The 19,061-nt window shown below is 39.9% G+C and overlaps 1 protein-coding gene across 8 annotated transcripts in view; it reads right to left on the bottom strand.

Moving 5' to 3' along the window:
* pip5k1ba (phosphatidylinositol-4-phosphate 5-kinase, type I, beta a) overlaps positions 1-19,061 on the bottom strand; it is a 163,958-nt gene that overhangs the window by 60,419 nt on the left and 84,478 nt on the right. For 6 of the 8 annotated variants that reach the window (XM_068030551.1, XM_068030554.1, XM_068030550.1 and 3 more), the window contains 6 exons: positions 18,729-18,818; positions 18,005-18,135; positions 14,598-14,715; positions 11,985-12,137; positions 8,566-8,865; positions 1,582-1,793 (listed from right to left, as the gene is read on the bottom strand). In XM_068030551.1, coding sequence (XP_067886652.1) covers positions 1,582-1,793; positions 8,566-8,865; positions 11,985-12,137; positions 14,598-14,715; positions 18,005-18,135; positions 18,729-18,818 — 1,004 coding nt within the window. The remainder of the gene's footprint in view (positions 1-1,581; positions 1,794-8,565; positions 8,866-11,984; positions 12,138-14,597; positions 14,716-18,004; positions 18,136-18,728; positions 18,819-19,061) is intronic. The other 2 variants (XM_068030558.1, XM_068030557.1) reach the window with 1 other exon arrangement.

Below are 19,061 nucleotides of genomic sequence, written 5' to 3'. Positions count from 1 at the left end.
AACTCTCTCACTCTCTGCCCTATCACAGACCTTCCCTTTGGTTCTTCTTCCACCCCCTCTCCCCTTTCACTTGTTCAAAACATTTCTAACCTTTGCCAGTTCTGATGAAAGGTCATCGACCTGAAACGTTAACTCTGTCTGTCTCTCTCCACAGATGCTGCCAGACCTGAGTATTTCCAGAACTTCGTTTTTTTTTCAGATTTCCAGCATCCACAGTATTTTGCTTTTATTTAACTAATAGGCAAGGACTGTCAGGCCTATTATTGCAGATTTTAATCAGGGTACTACCATGAAATAAAGCTGAAGATAACCCAACAAAAGGTGGCTTGATCAGACATGACAATAGCCAAAGTAGGGTCTTTAGTGACAACCTTAATGAAAAAGTAACAAAACATGTCTGAAAACCAGAAGTCAAACACACAAAAATGAGACAGAAAAGCTCGGCTATAAAACTGGATTTAACCATGAAAGATACAATGATCAGGGACTTTGACCACATTTAATTTTGTTACTAATGTACCAGGAAATGAGCAGATATGCCATTTGAGACCATGGCCCAGAATTTCCTGAAAACTTAAGTCAGAACAATGGCACAATTTAGATGGTTGGTGCTAAGGATTGAGGAAAATTGAATGCAAGTGGCTCACACCTGCTTTTACACCATGCCCAAATTTCTTCAATCTTTTGCACTGATTCTATGAAACCACCCCCAAAACTCTTCAACATAGCTCCACGCCCTGCAGAAAAATGCAGTTTACACAAAATTCCTAAATTTACACGCAAACTGAAAACTGGCTGAAAATTTATGCATAAGATTTTAGGCGCAACAGGGCCCAAATTCATATTGCTGGCCTTTTATGGCGATTGTTTTCAGATTTTTATTTTTATTTCTCACTGAGACCCTAAATGTATTTTCTGTACCTCTGAATGCATCTTCATGGTTATCAGACTGAAGTGTATTAAAAATACAAACCTTTGGCTGGTATAGGCTTCTGTAAACCAAGAGTACTGCAAACAATAGTAGGACTCCAACTGAGATTAATTCAACACAGACAAACATTAAACCAGAGACCTTTTAGTCGGTGTTTGAACAAATGTTTTCATTCTCAGGATGTGGACATCGATGGCCAGGCCAGCATTTATTGCCCGTTCCAAGTTGCCCCAAGATGATGGGCCACCTTCCACTGGTTTGATACAACTATATGGTTTGTTAGGCCACTTCTCACGGCAGTTAAGAGTGAGGCAACCATGTTGATGAGAAACTGGGGTTACATATGGGCCAGACTGGGTAAGAATGGCAGCTTTCCACCCATAGGATTTTTGCAACAATTTGACAGCTTTCAATGCCATTTCTCAAATTGCCATGGATGGATTTGAACTGTCGATCATTAGTCAATTACTAGTCTAGATTACCACTCCAGTATTATAACCACTAAGCTACTGTGTCCATTTTGTACTGTGTTCTCTAATGGAAAGCAAAACAGTTAAACTGCAAGCCTATGACTTGCCTGCTTATCGACTACTTCGTTGCATCTAGGAGAACATCGATTAACTACACAAGAGGATATTGACAGGACTTACGTATCATCTATTCCAACAGATTCCCCTGATTTAGCTGCACCCTGTATAGATTCCAAGGCTGTGCAATACAAGACCCTCTGCCCTCCAAGGCGTTTTGAATCTGAGGCAGTCTGGAGATTCTCTACCTCCTTTTCTTTTTCTTTGATGGCTAGGTCCAAGTTATGAATTCCCAACAGCAAGCTGTAGTCCATGATTTTGAAACTTTCCAACACCTGATGGTATAAAAATGGCCAGTTATCATCTAGCTGCAGAAGGAGTCAATAGTAATTTTATGTTTAGAGTAATTTACTGAATCACCCAAGTTCCTATTAACTCGTTTAGTGGTATCATTAGATCAGATCCAAACACATAATTCAGCTCCTGAAGGGGAATGAAAACACAGGAACATGAAGAAAATTATAGCATTATAATATCCAAGAGTACTTACAACATCTGGTATTTATACAGCCTTTAAAATAATAAAACATCCCAATATCCCTCACAGGAGTGATCTCAGACAAAATTTGACACTGAGCCACATAAGGAGATATTAGGACAGGGAACCAAAAAGCTTGGTTAAAGACGTAAGTTTTAAAAGGAGCCTCTTAAAAGGAGGAGATAGAGGTTTCGAGCGGAAACTCCAGAGTTTATGAGAACAGGACTTGGAGAGAGTTAGGATCCATGCAGTTTTGGATGAGCTCGAATTTCTGGAAGGTGCAAAGTGGGAGGCCAGTCAACAGATGGATGGAATTGAGGTAACAAATGCATGGATGAGGGTTTCAGCAGCAGATGAACTGAGGCAGGGGGAGAACGCAATGAAACGGAGGTAGTAATAAGATATCAAGTAGAACATTTTCTTTCATATTTGTGCCTTGGATTGATGATAAAATGCATTGAACGTCTCCTTGGATTGTTTCAGAGAGTACCAGCATTTCTTATAGACAAGAAAAGACCAAATGTCTCCCACGTGGTTATCAATCCTTTCTCGACAAAGATAAAAACTGCTATCCCTTTCCTTCCATCTGCTCCCTCTCAGACCTGTCATTTTCTCTTCTTTAAGGTGTTCCTTAAAACCTACCTCTTTGACCAAGCTTCATCACCTCTCCCAATATGTTATGTGGCTTGGTGTCAAGATTTACCTGACTGTTATTGTTATCTATCGCCTGCAGTATGGGCCTCGACCCTTTTAAGATTTTTTAATAAATTAAAGAAAGGTGCAAGACTTTATAATATGGAGAACCAGTAATCAACAGTCCCTCAGTTAGATGAAGGGAATGTCTAATTAATTTAATTCCTATATGACGAGTTCCTGACCTCAAAAATGCAGCCTTTTTAGGGCAAGCCAATGACTAAAATATCCAACACATTCATCAAGTACAAAGAGCGCTTACTGCTTGTTTGCAAGGTGCTCTCATTTAACAATTAAAAAACACTAACCTTGAAAAAAAAAATCCCCTTTTTTGGAAAAGGATTCAATCACATCCTTGAAAATGTTGCCAGTATAGTTTCACCAAAATACTATAAACACCTTAAAACTTCTATTAAAGAAAAGTCACAAAAAATACCCATTGTACCACCCTTCTCATTTTCCAGCATCTCCCAAGAACTTGCTTCTGGATAGCTTTTCCTCTTTGGAATAGCTTCTACTCCATTCCCAGAGTTGGGATTGTTAAGATTGGCTCTCCATCTCAAAGTTAGCATTCAATTATGTCTGCTGGAATACAGTGCCGTTCATGGATGACTTTAATGCTACCCATATCACTGTCAGCTTTTTTGCCCATCTTAAGTTAACCTTCTAAGCCCCGGTATCAATCTGTGGAATCTGTGTTGCACCTCCTCAATGGCAAGGCCGATATATCCTTCCTGAAGTGTGGTACCCAGAACTGAATGCTGGACTGCAGATGTGGTCTAACCAGAGTTCTACACAACTGGCTTGTATTCCCTAGAGTATAGAAGATTGAAGTGTGCTCTGATCAGGGTGTTTAAAATGTTGAAAGGATTTATGGGGCAAAGATGGTTATATGGAGTTCAGTTGCAGTTCAGCCATGATCTCATTAAATGGAAGAAAAGACTCGAGGGGCTGAATGGCCTCCTCCTGGAACTATGTTCCGACTATTTGATAGGGTAGATATGGAAAAACTATTTAATCCAATGGAGGAATCAAGAATGAGGGGACATAACCCTAGCAGTGGTTAACACAATCACAGATGTGAGATCTTAGCAATGCCATCTCCAACATTGCTAGCATCCCAAGCTCCCCAAGCATGGACTCTGTTCTCTCTCCCAGGCACTTGACATGGATATGTAGTTGGCAATAAATAGAAGGGAACAAGAAGCTAAAAGAGAAGCAATTATAAAATAGCAACAGTAAATGAGAAGCAAACTGCAACTATAAGTCAAAAAGTACTTCTTGGCTGTAAAGCACTTTGGGACATCCTGAGGTTGTGAGAGATGCTATATAAATGCAACATTTTCTTTGATAAAGGGGGGGGGTGGGGGTTGCTGTTAAAAGACCTGGCAAAGAGGAGGCACAAGATGGAGAATGTAAAACAGCTATTTTGGAAAAGGGATGAGTGAAAGGTTGTTGTGCTAAAGTTATATTACACTTTTTTTTGACTTTGTGTATTCTAGTAAAACAAATATTTAAAAATGTGTATTTCTGTCTTTTGAAGACTTGTTCAAACAAGGGCAACAGTTAGCTGAATTTTTAAAAGCTATTTTTAAACAGGCAATCAATTGTTTTGAGGCAATCAAGAACTTAATACTAGTCTCTCTCCCCCCAACCCTATCCACTCCCTATTCCCATGACCTGAACCTTTTTTGCGTTAAATCAGTCACAGACTTTTCATTTCATTTCACAGGCATCACATTTGACAAGCAAATTCATCATTCAGAATGGTCACTAAACATGTAATACACACAGACTGATGCTCTAATACCAATGCATTTCCCATTCAAAATTGCAAATCTGTAAACAAATCAAGTATTCCGATACACTGGACTGTACTTTCCATATTAGGTGCTCCAGTGGAAAGAATGATGCACAGCAGATTTTGCATTCCCCTTCTGCTCTGCAGGAAGGAAAAGTAACCACTTGCAATTCCATAGCACCTTTCATGACTTCAGGACATTCAAAAGTGCTTTACAGCCAATGAAGTACTTTTCAAATTTAGTCACTGTTGCAATGCAGGAGTTTCTTGGCAAAACTTCTATGTTGAGCTCCTGAAGCAGGGTTGCCAACCTTCCAGAATTGCCCTGCAGCCTCCAAGAATTGAAGATTAATCTCTTAAAATCTTAGGATTAATTTGAAAAAAATTGTGGTTTTTTTCCTTCCATCTCCTTTCAACACTTCCATTTATTAGTTCTGAAAATATAGGAGTTGGGCAGAACAAAAAACTGAGAGTCAAGAATCATCCAATTGGATCACAAAGAATGTTTGCTTTCCAATTGGCTATGGGAAGACAGGGCAGTGCAAGGATAGGCACGTAGACTAACCAATGGTGGGAGCTCATGTGATGTAAATCAACTGATTAGATCCAAGGAAGAGGTACATAAATTTGCCAGGAAAAACAACAGACCTGAGGATAAGGAGCAGTTTAGAATTCAGCAAAGGAGGACCAAGGGATGGATTAAGAAGGGGAAAATAGAGTACGAGAGCAAGCTTGCGGGGAACATAAAAACTGACTGTAAAAGTTTCTATAGGTATGTGAAGAGAAAAAGAATGGTGAAGACAAATGAAGGTCCCTTACAGACAGAAACAGGGGAATTTATTATGGGGAATAAAGAAATGGTTGACCAACTAAATGCTTACTTTGGTTCTGTCTTCACAAAGGAGGACACAAATATCATACCAGAAATGTTGGGGAACATAGGGCTTAGTGTGAGAGGAACTGAAAGAAATCAGTATTAGTCGAGAAATGGTGTTGGGGAAATTGATGGGATTGAAGGCCGATAAATCCCCAGGGCCTGATGGTATGGATCCCAGAGTACTTAAGGAAGTGACCCTAGAAATAGTGGATGTATTGGTGGTCATCTTCCAAGATTCTACAGACTCTGGAACAGTGCCTACAGATTAGAGGGTAGCTAATGTAACCCCACTATTTAAAAAGGGAGGTAGAGAGAAAACAGGGAATTATAGACCAGTCAGCCTGATGTCAGTAGTGGGGAAAATTCTGGAGTCCATTATCAAAGATTTTATAGCAGAGCACTTAGAGAACAGTGGTAGAATCGGGCAGAGTCAGCATGGATTTATGAAAGGGAAATCATGCTTGACAAATCTACTAGAATTCTTCGAGGATGTAACTAGTAGAGTTGATGAGGGGGAGCCAGTGGATGTGGTTTATTTGGACTTTCAGAAGGCTTTCGACCAAGTCCCACATAAGAGATTAGCATGTAAAATTAAAGTGCATGGGATTGGGGGTAGTGTATTGAGATGGATAGAAAATTGGTTGGCGGACAGGAAACAAAGAGTAGGGATAAATGGTTCTTTTTCCGAATGGCAGGCAGTGACTAGTGGGGTACCGCAGGGATCGGTGCTAGGACCCCAGCTATTCACAATATACATTAATGATTTAGATGAGGGAACTAAATGTAATATCTCCAAATTTGCAGATGACACAAAACTGGGTGGGAGGGCGAGTTGTGAGGAGGATGCAGAGAGGCTTCAGGGTGATTTGGACAAGTTGAGTGAGTAGGCTAATGCATGGAGGATGCAGTATAATGTGGATAAATGTGAGGTTATCCACTTTGGTAAACAGGAAGGCAGATTATTATCTGAACGGCTATAAACTGAGAGGGGAATATGCAGCGAGATCTGGGTGTTCTCATACACCAGTCGCTGAAGGTAAGCATGCAGGTGCAACAGGTAGTAAAAAAGGCAAATTGTATGTTGGCCTTCATAGCGAGGGGATTCGAGTACAGGAGCAGGGATGTCTTGTTGCAATTATACAGGGCCTTGGTGAGGCCACACCTGGAATATTGTGTGCAGTTTTGGTCTCCTTACCTGAGCAAGGATGTTCTTGCTATAGAGGGAGTGCAGCGAAGGTTTACCAAACTGATTCCTGGGATGGCAGGACTAACGTATGAGGAGAGATTGAGTTGGTTAGGATTATATTTGCTGGAGTTCAGAAGAGTGAGGGAGGATTTCATAGAAACTTATAAAATTCTAACAGGACTTGGCAGGGTAGATGCAGGAAGGATGTTCCCGATGGTGGGGGAGTCCAGAACCAGGGGTCATAGTCTAAGGATATGGGGTAAACCTTTCAGGACTGAGATGAGGAGAAATTTCTTCACCCAGAGAGTGGTGAGCCTGTGGAATTCGTTACCACAGAAAGCAGTTGAGACCAAAACATTGTATGTTTTCAAGGAGTTAGATATAGCTCTTGGGTCTAAAGGGATCAAAGGGTATGGGGCGAAAACAGGAGCAGGCTACTGAGCTGGATGATCAGCCATGATCATAATGAATGGCGGAGCAGGCTCGAAGGGCCGAATGGCCTACTCTTGCTCCTATTTTCTGTCCTTCCATGTTTCTATGTAACCTCCAGCAATATGTCCAGAATTGTCCTGGAGTCTCCACTAATTGAAGATTAATCTCCAGGACGCTGCTGGGAGGAAAACTCATTAAAAAGCATTTTTTCCATTTTCTTTTGATCACTTTCATTTATTAATGGACTAACATCCAATCGGCACAGGAAAGGAAGAGGTTGTGCAGTGAGGAAGGATGAATTGGGTGACTGATGGCAGGAGTGTGGGGGTGGGACAGTTCAAGGCAGGAGGCCATGTCAGGAAACCTCCAGGAATACATGCAAACAAAGTTGGCAACCCTGCACAGGAATACCAACATAGATAGCAAATTCAAATGAGCGATTAGGGAGTTAGACGTTAATTTTAACTGCACTCACCAGGCGGGACAAGGTGGAAGTGGCTGTTTTACACTCTGCCTAGTTTTCCTGTCCAGAGGGAAACACTTGAAGTCAACACCTTTAGTCTGTCGGAGTTTCTGTTAAACGTGGCTACCTTCCCTGGGCAAAACCAGGTATTTTGCATAGAATGTACAGCACAGAAACAGGCCATTTGTGCCCAATTGGTCTTAATCTAAGACTATCTTCATTTCCTTCCTCTTCTGTGTCTACTTTTAACAATTTTAAAAAGAATTAATGACCTTGATTTTGCGGTAGTAATAATGGTGAAACTGTCAGTGTTCACAGTCATTACTTCTCTGAAACTGACACCAGCTCCTACAGTCCTCACATGTACAGAATAACACAGAAATCCAGAAGTTGCTTTCAGTGATTCTATGCTTCTCCACAGTTGAAGACCCCCCAGAGCACAATTGATTAGAAATCACCGAACGGATGAGAACTTCCACTCTTACGCCCTTAGTCTTGCTGTAAAAACCCTTTCTAAAGTTACACCTTATTAAATAAGATTTTTAAATTAGGTTTTTAAACAGTGTACTAAGTTCATAATTACTAATAGTCAGACTCTCTGGCCCTGAAAGAGTAATTTTATATTTGTTGAATGTCTATTTTTTTTTAATTATAGGAAATTTCATATACTTTTCAAATAACATATCTTTCTAAAAGTTTGATATTTTAGCTTCTACCAATGTGTATGTCCCAATCATTTCTTTTTCTATCTGTAAAATGCAAAAATTCAAAGTAAAGGGCTTTTACTTCCTGATTTGCAGTATGTGAAAATCCTTCAATATGATTGGCTGCTTAACCTACTTGATGACATCACTATTGCTGGACGCAGGAGACCCCCTTGGCTTGGCGCCAGATTCAAACCGATGTCGGGAAAGGGGAAATCCATGCCACAAAGATCTTTGCGGGCAGCTTTCTTCAAGGTTGCTGGCCGCAAAATCTGTGCCAACATAACTAATTAAATGTTGGGCATGGAGCGGAATTATGAATGTTAAAATCTCTTCGTATTTTATACAATTCATATTGACCCAAGGTAAACAACAAAGGGCAACATCAGTTATTGCGTCAAGTTTCTACATACCCGACAATCCCTCTGAAGCGTTTTAATCAATGCATTATATGTCTCAGTGTCAAAGAAGAGGCCATCTTGTGTGTCCTGTATAAAGTCCAAGTCTTTGAATGTGGGTATATCTTTTTCTCTCTCTTTCCTTGAGGCCCTCCGTTTGTACGTCGAGCCCTTCAAATCGTACTTGTGATGCATCCGCACAGAACGTGGCAGCACATTGTTCATAACCACAATTCTTATGTTCGTGCCTCCCGACTGCATACAGTACAAGCCATAAAACTTTGGCAAAAGTGTCCTAGGATTCTGGTTTAAATTCTGCGAAGAAAAACATCGATTAAACCTTTTTTTTAAAAAAAAAGTGCTGCGTGGTTACCCTTAAATGACTACAGGAATAGTCCTAATTCCACACAACAAAGATCAAAGGCAATTGCAACATTCATGTACCAATGAGACTGATATGGCTGATTTTAATTAACTGCAGACGTGAAACCTGACACGTGAAATTCTTTATAGATTAGGTATAAATGCAGTCCCAAGTACATGGAAGGTGCATTAGCTTTGAACCTGCTGTCATATTGACTAATTAAAACTGCATTCCTGCCTGTGGAACAATAGTGGAGATAGGGCACATTATAAAATGTACATAGGTATGGATTATACATTAACCATGATGTTTAGTATTACATCAGTCTTCAGAAAAACCCTTTCAAGCTTTGCTCTGGATTTTGTCTGGAATTGAATTTGGCACAGAAATTCCATGTTACCGGCAAATGCACTTCCTCCAACACTTGTTTCTTGATACCGGACTCAAAAATCTTTCATTTCTTTTTCTGCCATCATTGATCAAGTAACAAAGGCTAATTCTGTTCCATCTCCCAGCCACAGCAAGAAAGAGAGACTTGAATTGGCACAGAACCTGAACACATGGCTCACAAAAAACTTCAAAACGTGTGTCAAATACAATCAATTGCTCAGATGAAGGGCTATAACTTGTATGTAGGCTAAATGTGGCAGCCATTTTGTGTGCAGTAAAAGATGCATGACCAGTTAATAAGGGAGAGAGGAATGCAACTCTTGTCATCGATTTGAAATAGAAAAGAGCTTTGCAGAAGTGCTGAGCTCAAACTTTGCAAAATGCGCCAGGTGCTTGAAACTTTAAAAACTCTAACAAGCTTGGGGCTACACTGCTGTTGAGGAAAGGTGCTGTAGTTGACAAACCTAGAAGTGGCTAAAAGTTTAGAAATGTGGTGGGGTTGGCAGAGGGAGGAATGTTGACTAGGTCTCGGAGACACTCTCTGCTGGCCTTCAACAATATCATTCAGAAATCTGTTCTCTCCAATGGCTTATCTGGGTGAACAGCTGAGACACAGAGATCTGGATGATACCAGTTTCAATCCTCGTTCTGATTTAGCTGCTTTCACCTGGGTTAATGGTATGGCACTTACATTAAGAGTGGAAAATTGGGATTGGGAATGGAAAATTGGCCAAGCGTTTGTGTTACCAATGTTTATCTTGCCACCCCCACTGAAAGTATACGCCTGGGCTTTGGGCAAGGACAGGATCAAGTCCGCTGTGATAACTGTTGAATAGCTAGTTGACACTGACCATCAAATGTCTTACAGGAGCAACAGCCACAGACAAACTAAATAGCTACACCTGCAATACCAAAGTCAACATGCCCCAATTACACAATCCCAAGTGCAGAAAAATGCATGTCGTCGAGAAAACAAACCCTATGTTTCTTTATTTCTATAACTTTGCAGTCACCTCAACAGTACAAAGGTCTTTATTAGAAAAAATAGGTTTGATTTCTTTCAAGTTGCATTTAATTTTAGGCATGAAATATAATCCATTCACTATTCCCTCATTTTCTGAATCAAAGGAGAAGAAAAGGAAATGGCCTTTGACCGTTTTAAATTGTGGACAACTGCTCCACTCAAATGGCAAGTGAAGTCGGACAATGCTTCAGTTATGTGGAAAGACTTGAGAAGCTGGGCTTGTTTGCCTTAAGAGCTGAGGTGGTTAAGGGGCGATTTAATAAAGATGTTCAAAAGTCTGAGAGATTTCAGCAGAGGAAATAAGGAGAAACTGTTTCCATTGGCAGTAGAGTCAGTAACCAGATGGGACAGACTGAAGATAATTGCCAAAAGAACCAGAGGGGAGATGACAAGACACTTTTCTGCTGTGCAGTGAGTTGTTGTGATCTGGAATGCACTGCTGAAAGCAGATTCAATACTAACTTTCAAAAGGGAATTGGATAAATATTTGAAGCAGAAAAGTTTGAAGGCTATGGGGAAAGGGCAGGGGAGTGGAACTAATTGGACAGCTCTTACAAAGAGCTGGCACAGACACGATGGGCTGAATGCTGTATCGTTCAACGATATACATATAAAATAGCAATTCAGAAATTGAAATGCAACACAGTCATTATGGGTGCAATGCCACATTTTTTCATAGCAGCAAATGCACACTGCCAAGGCTACAGAACCAAGTGTGAACAGTGAATTGTCATACTAAAAGTTACTACAGCAATACTCTGAGGGGAAATTATCTCTCAGAATAAATCTTGTGACCTGTGCAAATACTTCATCGATTTGCTCACATCTCTGTGCTCCAAACACAGCACAAAGCAGGCTACAATCATAGGCAATATCCCACTTACTATTTAGAATAGAGAACACTCAATAGCAGCAATTTTTGCAGCGTTCTCGATAGATACCATTATGGTGAACTTGCGTCGCCAAACAACTTTTCAAATGATCCTCCTTTAATGCAAAATTATTTACACAAAGTCAACTGCCTGGGCCCTCAGCTCTGGAAGCCTCTCCCTAAACCCCTCTCCCTCTTTTTCGTCCTTTAAGATGTTGCTTAAAACCTATCTATTTCATCAAGCTTTTGGTCACCTGTTCTAATATCTCTTTATGGGGCTCATTGTCAAATTTTGTTTGATTACCGTCCCTATGAAGTGCCTTGGGATGTTTTACTACATTAAAAGGTACTATATAGTTGCAAGTTGTTGTTGTCTACATATAGAATCATAGTATAGTACAGTACAGAGGGACGGCATTCAGCCCAATGAGTCTGTGCCAGCTCTTTCAACGAGTAATCCAGTTTGTCCCACTCCATGGCTCTTGCCCAACATTCCCTGCAATTTTTTCTCCTTCAAGTATTTAACCAATTCCCTTTTGAAAGCTCATATTGGATCTGTTTCCACCACCATATCAGACATCGCAAATGCATAGTTATCAACATAAAATATCACTTGATCAGTTTTAGAATATACTACGTGTTTCTTAATATTTTTAGTTTACATTCTCCACTATTTTAAATCCAGTTTCATTTCATTTTAAATGATCTGTTAAATTACCCATTTGACCATTCCACTAGATCAATTCCACTAAGTTTAGGAAGCCCTAAATATTTTTTTCTCTTACCATATAGTAGCCTGGTAAAAGCTTCTGCAAGAACTCTGCTTCTTTGTGTTGCACAGTCTTTATGATGAATTCATCATCGCTTGTGACGTAAAATAAGGACCCACTAGCTCCAGGATTGGAAAGCTCGATCAATGGTTCATTGCATAAGGAATACTGGCGAGAAGATAGATATTTTGAAAAATTAACATGCTTAGTTTTCTAAAGCATTTGCAATGCCATTTTGCTAATTGAAATTTAAAAAATTCTTCACATAACTGCAATATCATTGAATAAAGTTCACACCTATTAATGGACCAAAGCACAGAATTTTTAAAAATTAGTATCATCCCTTTTAATACAAATTGATTTGCGACCACCTTGCTAGAATTCATTCAGTACTCCAATAATATTGTAGAGGTCACAGTACATAGCTTCCATGCAGTATGGAGGTCAGTGCGTCTACTTAAACCCAAGATACATCAAATAAGAGAAAAGTTCTGTTTACATAGATACTGCGGTACAAATTAAAACTTCTTTAAAAAAATTGGCAGGATGAATTCAAACTATATATGGTACTAAGCAGTTTTGTGACTAGTTAATGACACTATTCTGGAATGCACATTAAACTCAAAGCAAGTGAGAGTTAACCGGTAATTAATCACTCAAGTATTTGGAAAAGTGTTTTAAAAATAGCTGAACTAATGCAGATTAATGTTACAGTTTCCCTTACATCACAGATTTCGAAAGAGGGTCATTTGTTCTCACTCAATTTGATGCAATAGAAGGATAAAACAGAGTATTCTGACTTGAATGGTGATTGCAGCATTTCCGGATGACATTCTAATTATCAGATTTTCACCAGCGCCCAGATCTTGTTGGAGTGGGGCAACACATAGTGTGTCCTGTCAGACCTTTCCTGCGACCTTCAGCTCGATCATGTTTTGCACTGTAACTTGGTGGGAGTATGAGCTGATAATGGTGCAGAGAGGATAATGGGGCATCTGGGACCTCTGAATGATAGGTCCTATCTCCTTAACCAATGAGATTTAAGGATTGAGAAAGAAACAGAGGAAATACTGTGAATTAGAGTCAAATCAGGTACAGAAAGAACAATTTACTACCTGCAGGGATGAGATTGAACAGTTTAAATTGTTCCCTTTCTGGGCTCAAAAGACAGATAGGCATTTCATTAACAATTATGTCAAAAGGCGTCCTTACGCTGTTACGTACCAGCCTTAACTTTCTGTGATGAGAATCGACATTTAATGTGCAAATGCATCACGTTCTTAAAAATAATGGGGTGGTTGAGGGAGAGATGGCATGATCGGGAGACTGATACCAGAGAGGTGTAAATTATTCAGAATTTGTAGGATATCGCTTCCTTGCCACAAGTTGCTGGGTGACCTGCACAGTAGACTCGCCATTATTTTGTCAGCAAAGTCTGAACCTGTATGCACGAAACAATTATTTCCCCCCATGTCCACTTGAGAAGAATAAGCAGTATTGGGTGAGGATGCAGTTGGTAAAATAACCACGGGCATATAGTGCCACATACCTATTACACAATGACCATCTCCTGTTTGACAGGCAAAGTTATGAAAAAAACCTGCATGCGCATTCATAAGAACCTAAAATATCCAAAGATATCATTCTTGGATTAGAAGAACGTTAATACGCCCAAAAAATTCTGTCCCTTTTTAATATATTAATCCCACCTAGCTGGCTTCTCACCATATTTTCACTCATTCCTCTTTCCACAAAGGAATCCAATTATCTTTCGAATCTATATGTTGTCTCTTTCAGTGGTCTACCCCAGAAATCTATTCACAGCTCTGTTGTGCTTTTGAGTGAAATTTCCAAATTATTTTTCTTCCTGTCTCTAACGTTGTAATTTTTAAAAACATATGCGCATCAATATTTGGACCCATCTCTGAACAATTTTTCTGGATCAATTTCGTCAATTCCATTCATAACCTTAAAAAGTATTCTCTTTGAACAAAACAAGCCCAAATAAACTTAATGCAGCAACGCCTCGATTTTAAAATCCTCAACCTTGTTTGCAAATATTTCCATGACCTGGCTCCCTCTTTATCTCTGTAGCTTCCTCCTGCCTTACAACTTTCTGAGATCACTGTGCTCCTCCATTTCTGGCCTCTTGCACATCCCCAATTTTAATCGCTCCACCATTGGCGTCTGTGCCTTCAGCCTCAGCACTGAGCACTGGAATTCCCTCCCTAAACCTCTCTACCTCTCTCTCATTCTTTAAGAAACTCTTTAAAACCTACCTCCTTGACAAAGCTTTTGGTCACCTGACTCTAATAAATATTTCCTTATGTGGCTCGGTGTCAAATTTTGTTTTGATAATTGCTCCTGGGAAGCACCTTGGGACATTTTACGTCATTAAAGGCACTATATAACTGCAAGTTGTTTTTGGTATTGTTTCTCACCTCTGTACCCTTTCTAGAGAATAGCATCCAATGATTAATTGGCCAGAATTACAGGACATAATACTTCAGGTGCAGTCTGAACAATGCCTTGTACAGCACGTAACCAATTTAATAACGGTTTTCTCCCTTGTGACATTTTAAAAAGCTTAATTATTGCATTACTAAAGCAACAAAAAAGGAAACTCACCAAATAATCATCTGGCTTTATATGAAAGAGCTCCCGGAAATAGCGGAACGCTAGTGGAGCGTACGTCTTGAACCTGAAGTCTGGATAGCGATGTGCGGGTGTAAGATTGCTTCCTTCACTGAAATTATTGTGAAGAGGTAACTTAGATTAATAGAACCTTAAAAAGAATTCACATTCATTGCGAATTTAAAAATAAAAAAAATCATTCACGGCATATGGATATCACTGGTAAAGCCAGTATTTATTGCCCATGAGAAGATAGTGGTGAGCTGCCTTCTTGAACTGCTGCAGTGCATGTGGTGAAGGTACACCCACAGTGCATATTCAGGAGGGAGTTCTAGGATTTTGGCCCAGCAATGATGAAGGAGCAGTGAAATATTTCCAAGTCAGGATGATGTGTGGCTTGGAGGGGAACTTGCAGGTGGTGGAGTTCCCATGTATCTGCTGCCCTTGTCCTTCTAGGTGGTAGAGGTCCAGGTTTGGAAGATGTTGTTGAAGAAGCCTTGGTGAGTTGTTGCAGTGCATCTCATAAATGGTACACAATGCAGCCATGGTGCACCAATGGTGGAGGCAGCAAATTTTTCAGGTAGTGGATGGGGTGCGAATTTGGAGATTTTGTAATACTAGTAATTCCAGCAAAGCCCACTGAATGGTTTGGAATACAATTCTTCAAGTCCCTCTAATGGGTATTTGTGCTTGGATTGAACAGACATATCCACACATTTCCTGCATCTTTTTTCTCCTCTCACGTTTGTCCACCTGCTAGTGTAATTTCCCCGTGGAGTTGGGCCAATGTTTCATTGCATTAGGTTTAAAAATGGTTATCCCCCCACGGTTCCTCCTTCTGGCCCAATAACTGTATGTAACAGACCTGGGGAAACCTGCATCTAATGGCTGTAGAAAGAGTGCATTTGATTCATTTGGCTGGGGGTGGGGGGGAAGGGCAGTTGGGGATAGGGGACTAAAAGGAATTTGAGACACAAATGGGGTCACTATTCAGTGACCCGTTCTCATTACCCTGCCACTTCCCTCCCAACTTTCTAAAGCAGCCACAAATACCCTTTTCTTTGCCTATGCTTTTGGTTCCCTGCAGTTTAACCTTCTCCACTTTCTCTTTTCCCCCTCCTGCTTGGCACCAATTGTTACATCTTCTTAATATAAAGGCAATAATGAAACATCTTCCTTTACTACCAGTGCAATAGAAATGGAATATGCTGTTGTGGAGACAAGATCCCAAGGGTACTAAATCCTTTTACATCAATCAATATTAATAACTTCCTGAAAGAGATGGTACATTTTACTCATTCCATACTTTACACCCTCCTGTCAAAGCCAAACTGCCCCAAACCAAGGCTGACAGTCCAGTGCAATGCTAAGGGAGTGTTGAACTGATGGAGGTGCCGTTTTTGGGATGAGACATGAAACTGAAGGCCTGTCTGCCATCTCAGGTGAACGTAAAAGATCCCACCACACTATTTTAAAGAGGAGCAGGGGAGTTCTCCCCGGTCTACTGGCCAATATTTATCCCTTAACTAATATCACAAAAAATATAGATTATCTTGTCATTATCACATTGATGTTTGTGGGATCTTGCTGTGTACAAATTGGCTGCTGTCTTTCCTATGTAACAACAGTGACTACACTTCAAAATACTTCATTGGCCGTAAAGCACTTTGGGACATTCTGATGACATGAAAAATGCTATAAAAATGCAAGTCTTTCTTTTCTTTCTATGCTATTGAGTTTTTGGATTTTCTGCCTTTTTTTTTACCCTAGTTATCTTTGATCACTCTCACTCTCAGAGACAGGTCCTAGGCCTTTGACAGTATCTTTGATAACAATCAGTGATGCAACAAAAACAGCAAACAGAAACTCATGGCACAACTATCTTTAAGCTACTGGAATTTATATGAATGTCTCCACAGATTCTCTCTCTCGAGCCATCTATAAGCAGAATGTCACAACAGACCCCAAAAATCTATTAAACAATGAAGGGAATATGTGACAATTATAAACATATGCATTTTTCTGTCAAAATTCTGTCACAGGGGAAGAGAAAAGACAACTTGCATATATATAGCACCTTTAATGCAGAAAAGCTTCACAGAGGCATAATCAGACGAAAATGGATGATGAGCCTAAGGAGAAGGTGTTTGGAGGGGTGGCCAAAAACTTGGTTACAGAGGGGGTTTTATGAGGGGAACCCATAAGCAACTGTTATCCACACAGCTCCTGCTCTTTTCATAAGCTGTGTGTTCTTGCGAAAATCAATGCAAACTCCAAGATTGCAGTTTTTTTTGGTTCTCAGAAGTTCAATATGAAAATTGAAAAGGAGAGGGAATAAAGTTTAAGGCACTTGATTGGACAAGACTACAGCAAGAGAAAGTGTAGCAATCAGAAAAGATAACTACAGATAAGGAAATAATGCTAAAATAAGTAGGGAAAACCAATGTAGAAAAGGCACTGGGCCTGATCGGGGAATGTCCTGGGGACACGAGTTCAAATCCCACCACGGCAGCCAGTGGAATTTAAAATTAAATTAATTAATAAAAATCTGGAATTGAAAGCTAGTTTCAGTTTCATGGCACCATTACTATCTCCCATCATAAACACTGATCTGGTTCACTAAATGTCCTTCAGGGAAAGAAATCTGCCGCTCTTACCTGGTCTGGCCTACATGCATCTCCAGACCCACAGAAATGTGGTTGACTTAACTGCCTAGCAAGCCAAGCAACTTGTTTGGCTCCAAGTCAATTCTTGAAGGGCTGCTGCTGCTCACCTTTATAAAGGGAAGTTGCCTACACTTGTGAAGGCAACAGATTTGGAATCAGCTTGTGTTGTGATTAAAGAGGTGCCAATAATTTCTGCCTCTGGTAAAAGGTTCATGTTTTCCTGCTTTGAAGGATAGTCACTCTGTTTGATGCCGATGGGCAGTCACCTAAAAAATCTTCCACAACATGTTTCTGTGTAAGCAGCATACTTTTATCGTTGCGTCACTGTAGGCAAGGGCACATAGGATTAGGCTGAGTGTTCACGTGGAAGATACACACCAACATGGACTGATTGGGCCAAATGGCCCATTTCCAGGTGTAATTTCTATGCAATGCAAAGTAACGCAATTGAGCTAAACATGTGTGGAACAAGACTGCTTTTTGTCATTAACGAGCAAAATTAATGCAATGATTTATTGATATTTCCAGAATATAAAAATGACTTCTAGAAAGATGTATTTTCTATAATTTGTAACTCCACTTGCAAAATAAGACAAAATAAATTCATAATTAATCTTCGCAAAGTTTCTGCACAGCACAGCCACAAAATATTTAAGGTATCTTCATGTTCGCAATTTTGGAGTTAAAGGTGGAAATGTCTCAAGATAAAAAGGTTTTAAGAAAATAAAACCCAACCTTGGTAGAAAGACACTTTCCACAACGTAGAAATCCTGCATAAGCACATCTCTGCCTGGTTTTGAAGTGAGGTTCCCAACAGCATACCCTATTCCAAGTTGGATAGATCCTTGAAGCGCAGATGATGGTGTCTGCAGCAAACAGAAAATGCAGGGTTTCTATATCAGATTTGTAACCTACTCTGCGCATAGGTCAAGGCCCTATGAAAACAAGATCATCTATAATCAGGACAAATCATTGAAAGTCTCTGCAATAACAAAAATACAGAACGTTCCAGTCATACAACTATGATCGAGGACAAATCCTAGCCATAGCAATAATACACTGATCTTGAATATTCTACTCATTAGCCAAGAACAAAAGATTAAACGTCCCAACCAACCCTGCCCCCACCTCTTCAAATCCCAACCTTAAAGAAAAACCATACGTACAAAAAAAATACAGAAAACAAGATCTTAATACTTTACATTCTAAATCCTTACCCAAAGAGAATTAACCCTCTCCTTTACAATGACCTGTCTAATGGGCTAAAATAACTCGGTTATGACTCAGTAGAAGCTGAACGTTCATTTCAGAGTGATAGCAAATGATGACATTCAGCTCTCATTGTATTGATCTTGGAGCAGACATGGTGATTCATAAATTTTAATGGTCGAGATTAATTTCAACACCTCACTCCACGTGCAAGAGGGGAGTAAGTTTGTTTAAAAGGTTAGTATTTTACCTTTTTGTAAATCTTCTCCCTAGAATTGCCTTCACCACTGTGCCCATTTTGTCTAACAGCAGCGTTTCTGTTTTCAGTCATGGAAGTCATCTAGAAAATAATCACAACTTTTGAATTTTTAAAATTACGTTTCAAGAAAAATACATCCGTCTATTTATGTCGTCATTGCAAAGTTTTATTAATTGACATATAAAAGGAAAGTGCATGAATTAGAAGATCTAGTTATCACGTCAGGCATGGGCTACGAGGGCACAGCAGATTCCAGGCTCTTCTTCTCAAAACTGGGCTGCTAAGCAGTAGAGGGTGAGACTGGGTTGCATGAGCCTCTCTTTA

Source organism: Heterodontus francisci, chromosome 4 (genome assembly GCF_036365525.1).
Source record: "Heterodontus francisci isolate sHetFra1 chromosome 4, sHetFra1.hap1, whole genome shotgun sequence".
Taxonomy (NCBI): Eukaryota; Metazoa; Chordata; class Chondrichthyes; order Heterodontiformes; family Heterodontidae; genus Heterodontus; species Heterodontus francisci.
Note: the sequence above shows the minus strand (reverse complement) of the source record. Positions and strands in the feature narration are given on the sequence as shown.